The 14,194-nt window shown below is 36.3% G+C and overlaps 1 protein-coding gene across 8 annotated transcripts in view; it reads right to left on the reverse strand.

The window, feature by feature from the left end:
- Positions 1 to 14,194, reverse strand: part of Bicd1 (BICD cargo adaptor 1) — a 235,010-nt gene that overhangs the window by 25,784 nt on the left and 195,032 nt on the right. For 3 of the 8 annotated variants that reach the window (XM_021732232.3, XM_005334046.4, XM_021732228.3), the window contains exon 7: positions 10,709 to 10,916. In XM_021732232.3, coding sequence (XP_021587907.1) covers positions 10,709 to 10,916 — 208 coding nt within the window. Of the gene's footprint in view, positions 1 to 204; positions 916 to 9,427; positions 9,622 to 10,598; positions 10,917 to 14,194 lie in introns of those variants that run through there. The other 5 variants (XM_078014918.1, XM_005334045.4, XM_078014920.1 and 2 more) reach the window with 4 other exon arrangements.

The raw sequence follows: 14,194 nt of genomic DNA on the forward strand, positions 1-14,194 counted from the left end.
AGGGATCCCAGCCGCCCACGAGAACTCTTTTTGCACGTGGGGCTTTGGGATACAAAGGCAATAACAAATGCAAGTCACTGAAGTACCTAGCACCAGGGACACCAAAGAAGCTAAGGGTCAGGTGCTATAGGTAATTGCAGATGGTGGGATAAAGGTTGTTCTCGGACTGGGGGTGGAGACGGATAAAATGCACACTGGTTTCACTCAGTATTTGGCTTAGTTTATTATTGGTTGGAGGCTGGTCACTTAAGTGAGTCTACAGCAGGTTGTATGGTCTAGGAACCAACTCTGAGAGTGTCTCTTTGGGTTTTCTAGCGCTCCTGTTGATATGTTTTTCTATGAGCCAGAAAGCAGGGCCATTTGGGCAGGGTCAAGAGAGGACAGTAGTTACTGCTGGGAATGTCCTGGGCTTTCCGTGCATCTCAGCATACCTGTTCCTCCTCCAGAGGGGTAATGAACCCCTCTGGACACTGCTGCTTCCTGGAGACCTCACAATCTTCAGCACCATGTTGGTGGACTTGGGGGGACACAAGCACAACCTAATCACTTTTGCTCTGAATATGCAGCAATTGAGAATATCAACTAAGTATATTTTCTTTCACTTAATGAATATATGAGAAAAGTTTTTTTCCCCTAAGGATTTAAATTAGAAAATTTCAGTTTTCATGGATTTAATAAAATTTTAATATAACTTTAAGCTTTAAACTTTAAGTTTAAAATTATATAATGATACCAATTAGTCAACATGGATTGGAAATATGATCTAATCTATGCACATTCCTGCTGTGAAGTTGTCATATAATTCCTTCAATAATGATGGAATTCCCATCCTTTTATCATAGTTTATTTTGCTTACAATGCTCAGGTTTTGAATGTGGAATCGTTTAAGGAAATCCAAGTTCTGGACAGGAATACCTGATAGAAGAGGGAATAAAAAAACAAAAATAAAAACAAAACAAGATAGAACTGTGGTCATCAGATGTCTCATCAATCATTGCCTTATTTGTTGAGTGGCTCCAATTTGTAGCATGAAATAGCTTACTCTGTATTGTCTTCATCTTCTCTCTTATTCTGGGAAGAAGGAGAACATTTGGAACTCACCTTGAAACAGTTCGATGCATTTTCGATCTATATGTGGCACCATTAAATGCTGCCACTTAAAACTGGCAAGATACATTTTACATACTTACAAGGCACTCCCTGCTTAAAGTAAGAAATATGGGATTTTTTACAACTAGACTGCAGCAATTTAAAAAGAAAAAAAAAGCCTTGAAGTTATTTTATTGTTTTAAGAATATTTAAGGAACGTGTTTTATTAGCACATACTTAAACAATAGGAATTAAGTTATTATCCTAACAAGGAGACCTAGAAACGAATAAAAGATACGTATAAAAAGGATATGCAAACATTTAATATTACTTAATATTTTTAATATTAAATGTTAATATTAAATATTTAATATATATTTAAAACAGAGCTATGAATCAGACAGAACGCAGAATCAATTTGCAATAGCAAATATCAGAACCACTATTTCTGTTTAAAAGAAAAGGTATGTGCCATCTTAAATCTTATTTTAAACATCAGATGTTAGTTATTACAATTAGATTTCTGTGTAGTCGTTGTATCTGGTCAAAACAGTTGGTAAGGGAAGGTTTAGAACTGCACTGTCTAGTAAACTAGCCATTAGCCACACGGGGTGCTTTTCACGTGGCTGAAATTGAGATACACCTGTAAGTTCATAATACAGAATTTTCAAAGACTGAGGAAAAAAACGTAAAATATCTCATTAATAACTACTATGATTTTCATGTTGAAATGATAATATCATGGATATATTTATAATATCTTATTAAAATTAAGATTACTTGTTTCATTTACTTTTAAAAATCTGACTATTAGAGAATTTAAAATTACATACGGGCTTATGTTATTTCTATTGGATAATTCTGACTTAGGAACAGTCTCATAGCTATCATTTTGTCATTTGGAAAAAATATTCCTGTTCTACACATGGAAACATTTCAAGGTGTTTTATTTTATTATTTTGATATTACTGAGGACTGAACCCAGGGGTACTTTACAACTGAGCCATATCCCCAGTTCCTTTTTAATTTTATTTTGAGACAAGACCTTGCTAAATTGCCCAGGCTATCCTCAAAACTGTGATCCTCATGTCTCAGCCTCTAGAATTTCTGGGATTATAGGAGTGCAGCACAGTGCTTGGCTTATATTTTAAGTTTTCTTAAAGAATTCAAGCTTATCTTCCTTCCCCTGTGTAATTTCTTCTGATTAAAAATAAAAAGATGGGTTGATATGAAAGAAGAGTTAAGGTACATTAGATGAAAAAAATAGCATGCATAATGTTGGTGGATGTGCCAAAGTTGTTAGTACATATATAAAACGTGCCAATGTTGTTAATACATATATAAAATGTGTTTATATATGTATGTTCACTTACATATGTACAGAATGTATTTCTTTTAAGTATTTATTTATTTTTTTAGTTGTAGTTGGATACAGTACCTTTATTTATTTATTTTGGTGCTGAGGATCGAACCCAGGGCCTCGCACATGCCACAACCCCAGCCCACAGAATGTATTTCTATAGGGATAGAAAAGGTTGGGCAGGAACAGTTGTGGCAGAGGTCTACTTTTGTTTGTATAATATTTTGTACTTTTTGAATTTTGAAACACAATTAACTATTGAAAAGTATACTTAAAAACTAACATAAAAAAGGAGTAAAATAAAAACAAGGGAAGCTGATATATTTACATATACCTTTCTACAGTACTTTGTGCTACATGGTCACAAATATTACCATCTAAAGTGGATATTTGCTTATCTTTGCCTTGATTTTTAGGTGTGCATATGTTAAAGCAACCAAATAAAGACAATTCAAAATGATACACCCGCCGCCTGGCTTAAATAAAGGAGACAAATGACTAATTCACTTGGAAATTTTCCAAATGCAATTGTTACGTAGATTTCACTGCAACAACTATAGTAAACTGCATCTCAAATATACTATCAATAAACCAATACAGTAAGAGAACCACACATGTGGAAGACACACCAAAATAAAGCATTTATTTTCTGATATTGTAGGAAATTTGGACCAATGATCAATTATGGAACAAAATGAAGGCCCAGGTACTGGGCAAGATCCTCTGTTTCAAAGGCCAAGGAGGTTTCTATCCATGGGAGCTTAGGACTCATCCAGGAATCTGATGCCAACCTCTTTGCTGTCTGCATTGGCCCACAGTGAGGCAGCAGCTAGTTCTTCCTAGTGTAGACAAAGGCTTCTTTAATGTTTGCACTATGTACACAATAGCAAAACTGCTATATATGATACATAAAGCTTATAACCTTTGCAAGACAAAATAAAAGAGCAGAAATCTTAAAAGTCCAAAATATTTTTTATGAAACCATTTATCAAAATCAAGAACACTGGGCTAAATTTGAGGCTATGTGGTATTTATCTAAACAAAGCAAAAGTAGAGCTAGTTGGGAAAAATTAGATAAATTCCTGTATTTTTCAGTTTTCTATTAGGTCCCTGTCATGAACAGTGACAAATGAAATCTTAACAATGAGACACAGCTCTCAGATAATATCCTTAACAATGCAGATTCTAATTCAAGATCATTCTAAAAGATTTCCTATAAAAATAAAATTACCATTTGAATATTGAAAAAAAATTAAGAGATTCAAGATTTTGTATATTTCGAGTGTAAAAAGAATCATGGTTAAACCTCCCAAAAGGAAGAAAAAAAACCTCCTGTAGCATTTATGATTCCCTTAAATTTGGAAATCTGAACCAATTTCTAATTGCATACTACCTTGGGACAAGATAGAAGAAAATGTATTTTTCAACATGTGTTTGGTAATCTTCCGAATTATTTATTTTATTTAAAATATATATATATTTTTTGTGGTGCTAGGTTCTCACGGATGCTAGGAAAGTGCTTTACCACTGGGCTATAACCCCATTCCTGAATGAATATTTTTGAATTAATTTTTGTTAATAGCAGATCCCAAAATAAAGACAACATGCTCTAGCATCAGGTAATGCCTAAGCCTTCCTCCACAAAGAAGAACTCTGTGGAGGCTGTGTTAAAAGAAAACCCACGCCTCAAAGATTACAGGCTGGGGGTGTAGCTCAGTGTTAGAGCACTTGCCTAGCACACTGAAGGTCCTGGGTTCCACCGCGGTAGCCCCCATTCCCACATGATCACAGGTTTTAGCAGATCCTGCGCACTTAAACTATTTCAAGAATTAAATACTGTAGAAAAAGAAAGGAGAGTGATATGAAGACCTGGAAGAGACATAAATAGGAAAGCCTCTATAGAAAAATATAACTTATTAAAAAAAAAAACTACTAGGGCCATTAGTTCAGGAAGTAAATTCAAATAGCATTCGATGAGCTCTTTCCACATGGGAAGATGAAGAAGGTGGTTAAGAGCAGGCTGTGTGCACACAGGACATGCTAGATTTCACACACAGGCTGGACTTTGAAAACTTCACACACGTACAAATGTTTCTCTGAGTTTTGATTCTGGTCAACACCCTCTTTCATTTGTATATTCTATCAGTTTCCATACCTGCTTCTTTATCTGAAATGTTATCTGTACTTAATCCATTCTTCACCTTGCTGTCAGGATGATTTCATATAATGAACATCTGATCCTATTTGTAACTGTTAGGTGAGCTCAGTGGTGTAAAGTCTGCTTGCACTAACCTGATTACCAGTCCCTGCCCACTTTTCCAGTCTCATTTCCCATCATTTCCAAGTCTTGACTTAGGTTCCACCCTTCAAGCTGATGGCCTTTGTACAAGTTGACTTTCCTTCCTAGAAAGGTCTCCTCATTACCTACCCCTGCACCTCTACCTTCTGCCTATCAACATCTAAACATCATTCATGGTCAGCATTTGCCTCACTTTTTGAAGGCTGTGCCTAACCTAACTCCTTCATTTATTCCAGGAACATCTGTCAACTCCATTACTTATTTGCATGCCTTCATCCCCTACCAGGCTGTGAGTTTCCTGAAGAACAGAATTGTGTTTCATTTGAATATCATTGTATATCAAGAGCCAAGAAAAGTGCCTGACACATAATAGGTACTCAATAAATTTTGTTATATTTGATGAATAAGTGAATGAGCAAATAAGCAAATGGTTTAATGAAAACAATGTGGTTTTGGTATAAGCTTAAGAACACAAGCTTTGCAATACAAACAGAAAATTGTTTACTTGTTTGAATGTAGTGAAATGTAAAAGCAATTTTTACTATGAACATGCTTGTTGGTATGTTGGTATGTTGACTATGAAATTTTTTTTAGGTACTGGGATTGAACCCAAGAATGCTTTACCACCGAACTGCATCCCCATCCCTTTTTAAAATTTAAAATTTTGAGACAGGGTGTCATTAAGTTACCAAGGCTGGCCTCAAACTTGTCATCCAGTTGTCTCAGCCTCCTAAGTCACTGGGATCATAGGCGTGCAGCATCATGCCCTGCTTGACTACAGATTCTAAAAGGATTATGAATCTAAGGTCAACACATTTCTCTGAGTTGTTTTTAAAATCAGCAAAGTCGAAAATATTATAGAAAAATTTCAGATTTCAAGGCAATGCAATTCTCTTAACACCAGTTCAGTAATGATTTAAAGAGCAAATTATTTAGGATAGTACTTTAAGAAAACGCCAAAGTTGCTTTTTCAGGTTTGAAATTTCTTATTTATCTTGTACAAATGCTGCAATTAGATCTTTACTACAGAAAGAACATCTCTTGCCTGTTAATTACATGGATTCCTTTTACATATTCTGATAGACAGATTTTAATTACTGATTAAATGGTAAGATGATATTGTTGTTGTTATCATTATTATTATTATTATATAAGCCTAGGCAGTTATAACATCAAGATGAAATGTTGGCTACAAAATAGCAACAAGTTTTGAAGATATGCAATCGGCTGCCTGATTATAAATTCTTGATGACAACAGGGTCCCTTTTGATTCAAGTTCATCAACACTGGAAGGCACTTCTCAGATAAGCTGGTAATTGAAACTGCAAAAATTAAGGGGAGTAGGAGGACTCGGGATTTTGTGTGGCAGAATAAGGATAATGTCAAGAATAAGTCAACAGTCATGAGCAGAAAACTCTGGAATTTCAGTGGATGACTCAGCAGAACCAAATTCAGAGGCAAGGACCAAAAATTTCCCCCCAAAAGTCATATTAAAGTAACAAATCAATTAGTACAATGTACTAATCAACTAGTGTAAAACTAATATTGTAAATCAATGTTCTACCCTAGAGTGGATTCTTCAGAATTGAGAAATTGTGTTTTAAAGAGGACTGGGTTTTTTGTTGGTCACCTCATAGAAATGAAATCTATTTAAAAGTACATCTTAGGGTAAAAACATTTATGTTCCACCTTTTAAAAAAAAGACAAACTAAACTAATATAATTAACTTATTGATATAATTATTTCAATGATCCCCAAAAGGAAAACAATGTTGATATATCTGCTCATTTAAATAATTTAAGTTGCCTAAAAATATATATTTAATATGTATTTTAGAAAACAATATTTAACAAAAACATTCTGAAAAATGAACAGGGAATTATACATTAAAATGGTTGATACCAGCCAGCAAATTTTATAATAATCAACAATTTACATTAAACTCATGAATAAAAAAAAATCTCAAAATCTATTATTACTTAGAGGTTTAAGATATTGCTTGCATAGAACATAGGATTGGTTATAAATATGACATAGTTCCCCATTTTTGGCATAATGAAAATATTTTATATAGTAAAAGCATTCTAAACAACATTCAATATATTTTACCCACTGTAGTTCAGCCTAGGAAAAGTAATATATGTTATCAATAATGCTGGTATTTTTAGGAGCTAGTTTGTTTGGTGTGTCAATCAATTTCTATAGTAATTGATTTATTCAAGATCTTTTAGAAAATATTGTTGATTGATCTAATGATAATTTGTTAAGAATTAATCTAATTGATTCCATGATATATAATTGAAAGATTTGCAAGCTATAAGAGCTTTACTTCTTTTCCTCTTCTATTATTTTAACTTCAAATAAATGGTTAGAAATATAAAGTTTACTAATAAGTTATTATTAAAGTGATTTTTTGGTCTAGTGATGATTCTGAGTTATAATCTTATATATAGTAACCATTTCTGAGGCCAATAACATCTTCTGGTTACTCAAAACTAAAGAATTTAAGAAAAATAATGGCATTTTAATTCACATAAGCTAAGTGGTCTTAGAGCTGAAGATATTTACAGTTGTGTGTAAAGTAGGAGAAAGATTAGCAGAAGGGGAAAATGCTTTGTAGGGCAGTCTGCACACTGATATACCCTTTTGACAACATCAAAATGTAGCAAAAGCCATAAAGATGTTCAACTTCTAACCCATGATTTCACTCCTGAGAAAAAATCGAATACATGAGTTGTTGAATGCATGAAGCTATTCCCAGCAGCATTCAATAATACACCATATCATGGAAATACCATTCCAGTGGACAACCCCAGGGGAAGGAGTGACTAATACAATAACAACATCTGAAATAAAATTTAAGATACAATAACTTTAAAAATAACAATGACCAAGTAGCAACATGGAAATGTTAATGATGTAATATTAATGACTTCCACAATGTAATGATAATGATGTAAAATATATATTCATGTACACAAGAACCAAGCAGTCATACAAAAATGAAAATAGCTACTGTTAGATTTTATTAATTTTTAATCTTATTGCTACACCACCTTTTAAAGTGAAATGCAACAGGAGTTACTTATTAATCATACCATTTATTTTCTAAATTCGAGTAGATAGTGCTACTAAATCCATTTATAACTCTAAAAAGAAGGCTTTTGTGGGTTTTACCCAAGTTAGGTGCCCTAGCATATCATTACCCCTTTGGTAGTTCACAGAATACTTCAAGGTACCTTCCAAAAGTGTCTAAAAAATTAGAAAATGAGTTATAAAAGTAGAAGTAACCATTGGAAGGATTACTTTTGTGTGTGTACCTGTGCATCTGGGCTGTTACCCCATTACTGATTTTCTCAACATTTCCTTAACATTCTTAGAATGTAGAACATGTGATATAAATCATTATAGCACATCTTTTAATCCCAATCAGTAGGCTGATCAAATGAATCAGATAAGAAAAATATTAGAGATCCAAAGGCTGAGGTTTCCAAAAAGGAATTAAGGTAAAATTGAAGTAAATTGGGTAAAACAGACAGACAGACAAACAAAACTCTCACAAAGGTGGCAAACTCAGAGGCTACAGTAGAGGCCAGAAGGTAACAGAAAAAGTAGAGCAGGCTGTGTCGGTCATAGGGAGTGATGTGACCAAGTGCCAGGCTTTCCCTGTCTAAGGACAGCAGCCACTACTGAGCTCCAACAGGTTGTTGACATGCATGAATGCAGACCAAGGGCTGCCAGATATCCAGAATCATTCAAAAGAGGCCAGAAATAACAGGTGTTCATATGAAATCCCTGAGTTTGTAACTGCTGACAACTAACTTCAATTTGTTTTAATTTTTGGTTCCCTGTAATAGACAAATAATAGCTGCCCTTGGGCTTATTTCCTTTCATGGGCTTCCTGTTGGCCATCTCTAACTTATACTGGGCATGCAAGGGTTTTGCAAAAGGATGATCTTTATTTGCCAGAGTCACATTTTCTTTATTTGCCATAAATCATGCTTTTGATTTAGGCCTTTTCATAGGAAAGATTTAAAAAAAAAAAACAGAAATGTTCAATTAAATTGTGAGCATATTGGTAAGCATAAATTAAGGGCTTACAAATGACAAGAACCTTATATATACCTTATATATACCTTATACCTAAATGTTCCTGAGGAGCAAAGCCTTCATGGAGTTCACTTTAATTTTCTGTATAATGACCGAGGAGACATTCTGAGTCACTACAAAAGGAATTGGTTCAAAAGCCATAATATAAACATGGCTCTGGGGTGAAATTACATTAAACGTGGTAAGAGCCAAACTCAAAATCTGACCCAGACGGAATCACCACGAGCTACCAAACTGCAGAGAGGATTCAGGTGTGTGCCCTGCTGTGCATGGCTGGCTGATTTCCCTTTCCCTCTCCCATTCCTTCCAGCTCTCATTTCTATCCTTGGCTGCTGGAAGGAAGTCTCTAGAGTCGTCTCAGGAACCATGTCTGGCTGTGGTCAAGGAAGAGACAGGAAGCTAAGTGCAGAGGAATCTTTACTTCAGTGCTGGGAATTCACACATCCTCAAAGTCCCTCAGAGTTAGGCTCTGTGGATGGGGGCAGCGCGTTGAGCGGCTGGAAGGAAGGGGAGAGTCGTCTATTCAACTAGACATTTGCATCACATGCACCCAAGGAAAAAATGTTTACCTGGTGGAGCCACGGTTAACCTTTTTTCCTTGCTGAGCCGGTGCCCTTGGATGAATTCACTCATGGAAGGGGGGCCCTTCAGAAGAAATGATTCTGTGGAGGTGGGATCAGGGGGAACTCTTAATAAATTCTGTAGGTAGGAAGCCCCTGAAGTCCTGGGACGGCTCTGATCACAAAGGGAAGGTGAAAATTGTCTTGCAGGAGATCCAAGAAAAATACATATAGGAAACAAAAAAGTTTTACTTTAATTACCTTTCAACGCCTCACCAGTGACAACATTATTTATATTGGCATTTAATTGTTTTAATATGTAAATCAAGATTTTTTTTTTTTTTTTTTTGCTAATTGTTTTAGTTTCCACACCAGGATACAGTTTCCCTATTTGGAAACTGTTTTGGATACTAGAAAAGAGATTTATTACAGTTAGTCAGTTTGAACCTCAAATACAAAATATACGTATTATTTGATTCTTAAACGAAAACTAAAAATAGAAAGTTTTACTATATTAACAGACAACACCAGGTATGTAACTCAATAACCAGGACTTGGGGGGAAAACGTCATGAAATCAGGCCACCAAAAACCTTACAAGTGGTTTCTCTGTGAAATATTCACATGCCAACTGAAAGAGCACAAAAACTTGCTTTTAAAGGAAAGGAGTATATGTATTCCATTCCGTTTTTACCTAAATACAGGCATGCCCTTTCAGTCATCAGTTTGGGTCATATGGACAAAAGTTCCCTTAAGAGAACGTATTCATATCCTTGCCCCGTTAAAGAGAAGCTGGTAAATAGCACCATTTCCAGAGGTACAATGACTTGTAATCCAAGTAGAACACAGCTTCATTCTCATTATCCACCTTTACCAATTTTCCGGTTGGAGGTAAGGGAGAGGCATATATGCATACAAAGAGCAGCAAAAAATATGAACAGACACTTTGAAAACTATTTTATGGTCAAAGCGGTGGGGATGGGGGCAGAAAGGAATATAGTAGCACGATTATCACAAGGTTTTGATCTGGGAAGACCGATATTTGCAAAGCCCATCTATAGCAGCTCCCATTTTTCCTTCTCCTTCCCCTCCTCCAGCCACCACAACAAGAGCACATTAATTTTTGCAGTTAACTAAAATCTGGCCACTGCACCATACTATGAAGATCGCTGCATGCATACCTTTTCCTCTGAGTGCCACTGCTGACCCGAATGGTGGGTGTCTGTGGGCCCTGACTATGCAGGAGGTAAGTGTCTATGGTGGGCACGGTGACTGATGCCTCCCCACTTACTTTAGGGCTGCCGATCTTGCTCTTTCCAAGTTTGCCTTTGCTGCGACGGGACTGCTCATGGTCAAACTCTAAGTCCTCCAGCCTCTGGGTCAGGGCGAGTTTTTGCTGGATAGCCATTCGTAACAAAGTGTTTAGAGTCTTCTTCTCATCCTCTGCGGCTGCTAACTGTCTCTGCATCTCATCCAACTGTGTGACATATTCATCACATCTGGAACCCAAACAGAGAGGTGGTGAGGGGGACATCTTGGAACTCAAGTTGGAAAGTACAATACTTCCCCCGACCTTAACCATAATTTCACTTCCCCACAGTTTCCGTAACCTGAGATCATCTGTGGTCCCCAAATTTTTATTTGTCTTGACTCAAAAGATTTTTCTTTTATCTTTTAGATTATTTTATCTTATTTTTATTTGTGGCCTGGGGATTGGACCCAGGGACACTTTACCACCAAACTATATCCCCAATCCTTTTTCATTTTTTTATTTTGAGATAGGGTCTCACTAAATTGCTGAGGCTGACCTCAAACTTGAGATCCTCTTGCTCCAGCCTCCAGAGTCACTATGAGTACAGGCAAGTGCCACCACATCTGGTTCAAAATTTCATTCTCATTTATTACTCTATACTGTTATAATTGTTATATTATTTATTATTGTTAATTTTTTTGCTGTGCCTATTTTATAACTTAAGCTTTATCACAGGTACATTATGTATAGGAAAAAAAAACATGGCACTTAACTTTTATTACAGCATATTATAATCATTCTATTTTATTATTGTTAATTGTCATTGTGCCTAATTTATAACTTAAACCTTGTAACAGGTATAGGAAAAAAAACACTATACATAGGGTTTATGATCAGTGGTTTCTGGGGGTCTTGAACTATATCTCTTATGGATAAGGGAAAAACTGCTGGAATGAATTTGACTAGAATTTAGATAGACAGAATACTGGTCTTCCTACCAACAGAATGGAGATAACCTACAGTAATAGGAAACTGGAAACCACAGAGCGTGTACAATAACCCACACAATAGGGTACATATGGGAGCACTCTAAATAGGCATCATGAACCCCAAGGACAGAGTTCTTTTGGGGGCTGCTTTTTGGTAGTACTGTACAGTTTCACACGTCCAAAGTACCTTAGATGTGTTACAATGGCTCTTTCTGCTATATAACATTTGTCTTCTTTGCAGGAACATGACAAGTTTGTTATGGGTTATGTCTGTGGCATCCGAAAAGATAATAATGTTAGTGAAGAAAATATTTGCTTCTTTATCTCTATTTATAGGTTTTACTTTAATTTAGTACAGATTGCAGCTGGCACTGTTTTCAATATGGGTGATTTCTCTGAATTAGGAAGTGGCGTTTTCAATGATTTCTCTACCAAATGAGAGTGCAGAGAGTTGCCAAAAAAAGCTTGCACAAGGTTTGATGGAGGTAGAGCCAGTTGTCAGGAACATCTTCATTCAGGTTCATGCTTGCACTAAGCATGAAGGTAAGCTCAGTGATTTATTTCCCCACCAAATCGAAAACCTGAGCCCATCCATATGCTTTTGGAAGAAAGAGGCAGTGTGGGGAAAAAAAGCTTATTCTGAGATTCTGCTGTTTATTTATCCATTAAGATATTAATAACAATTACTGTGCATGCACCAGCAGATGGTTAACGACCATCTTGGAGTTATCCAAGACGCATTATACAAACTTTGAAATTAGCACAAGCCTGGAGTATTTTAAAGAAGAAAACAGGCTCTGCGGTAAAAGAACTTGAAATCAAGGGGGTGCCATTCTCTTTACCATCGACTGTCAGGAATCAGCGGGGACATGTAGATCATAAGAAAAATCAAATTTTAGTAAAATACCAAGCAAATTTCAGGACCTGGATTAATCTTCACTGCTGGATAACAATATTTTAAACATATAGCGTTAGGCAGTTACTGTATCTGAAAAAATAAATGACTGTGAAAATGAACTAATGGGGGATATAGGCCATTCACTCATATATGGAGACTTCAAATGACCTTTTAAAATGTTTTCAATTTCTTTCTCAAAGAACAAATTTATGTTCTCTTGATTCTAAACATAAACCTGATTTCTTGCATTGGAGAGGGGACCATTCCCATTCTCTATATCCTATCCCTCATAGTGGTCAGAGGTATACTTCTACTTTCCAAATACCACTGTGCTCTGGGCCCCAGAAGCCAGTTCCTCTCCACCCCTGTGGTCCCTCAGGTCCCTTCTGACTGTCATTTCCAAGAGATTCAATCACATATGACCTTGAGCCTTTTCTTTCCCGAGTTACAAAGCAAGCTGTACAGATCCTGGGGACTCCTATAAGCCCAAGATATTTTTTTAAATTACATCAGCTACATGTAAATCATTTTCTGAGTATGCAAATAAAGTCAAAGTTATGCTTTGTGAATTTTGCACCAAATTTGTATCAAAGAGGATATATATAGTTGGTGCTTTTTGTTGGGGGGAGGAGACTGCTTTGTGACAACAAAAAAAGGTATTTCAACAGTATATTGAGGACCTCCAGATTTTGAAACCCTCAAATCATTACATGTAATAATAATCATTATTGCAGTACTGAGGATGGAACCCAGGCCCTTGGGCATGATAGGCAAGTTCCCTACCCCAGAGCCACATCCCAGCCTAGTACATTATTTTTTTTCCCCACGTTTTAAAAATAGGTACATTATAGTTGGACATAATGGTGGGACTTCATGTTACAGATTGGTCTACGCATACAATATAACAATATAGTTTGGACAATATCACTCCCAAGTATTTCCCTTTTCCCTTCCCTCTAGTCTACTCATCTACCTTCAGTTTTTTTCTAATATTTACTTTTTAGTTTTAGGTAGACACAATAACTTTATTTTTTCACAATTAAATTATTTTTTATTTATATGAAATGTCCAGAAGAAGCAACTCTTGAGTGTCAGAGAAGAGATGGTGGTTACACCACTAGGAAGAATGGGGAGTGAATGCTAATAGATATGGGGTTTCTTTTTGGGGGTGATAAAAGTGTTTGAAAATGGTCTCTGGCGATGATCGTACATCTCTGTGTGTAGGAGGCCGCCATGCCATGTGACCAGCATTTTCCTTTCCTGATTGGTGAGGCTCTGTTGGTCACTTCCAGTGATCTGGCCACATCAAAGTGGCTGTAGACAGTGGCCCTGATCTTGAGAGTTGTAAAAACGTAACAAACTGTCTTCCTGCAGCCCCATGGGTGGAGCTACACTCACCTGTTCCTTTGTGATATTAACCCTTCGCCCTGTTTGGGATAGAAAGTTCCATGGAAACGCCTTTTGTGTACCCCTTCTCTTACTCTGCCCTTGGGTGTGGCCTTCCTAGATGTCAGTTAACCTGCTGACAGCAGACATCAGGAAGCTAGACTCAGCCCCTTGAAACCTGACCCCTTACCTCAACTGAATGGCTTCTCCTCAATAAATAGGTCAGCACGTGCTCAATCTCTTTCTGTGGAC

This window comes from Ictidomys tridecemlineatus, chromosome 6 (assembly GCF_052094955.1).
Source record: "Ictidomys tridecemlineatus isolate mIctTri1 chromosome 6, mIctTri1.hap1, whole genome shotgun sequence".
In the NCBI taxonomy this organism is placed as follows: Eukaryota; Metazoa; Chordata; class Mammalia; order Rodentia; family Sciuridae; genus Ictidomys; species Ictidomys tridecemlineatus.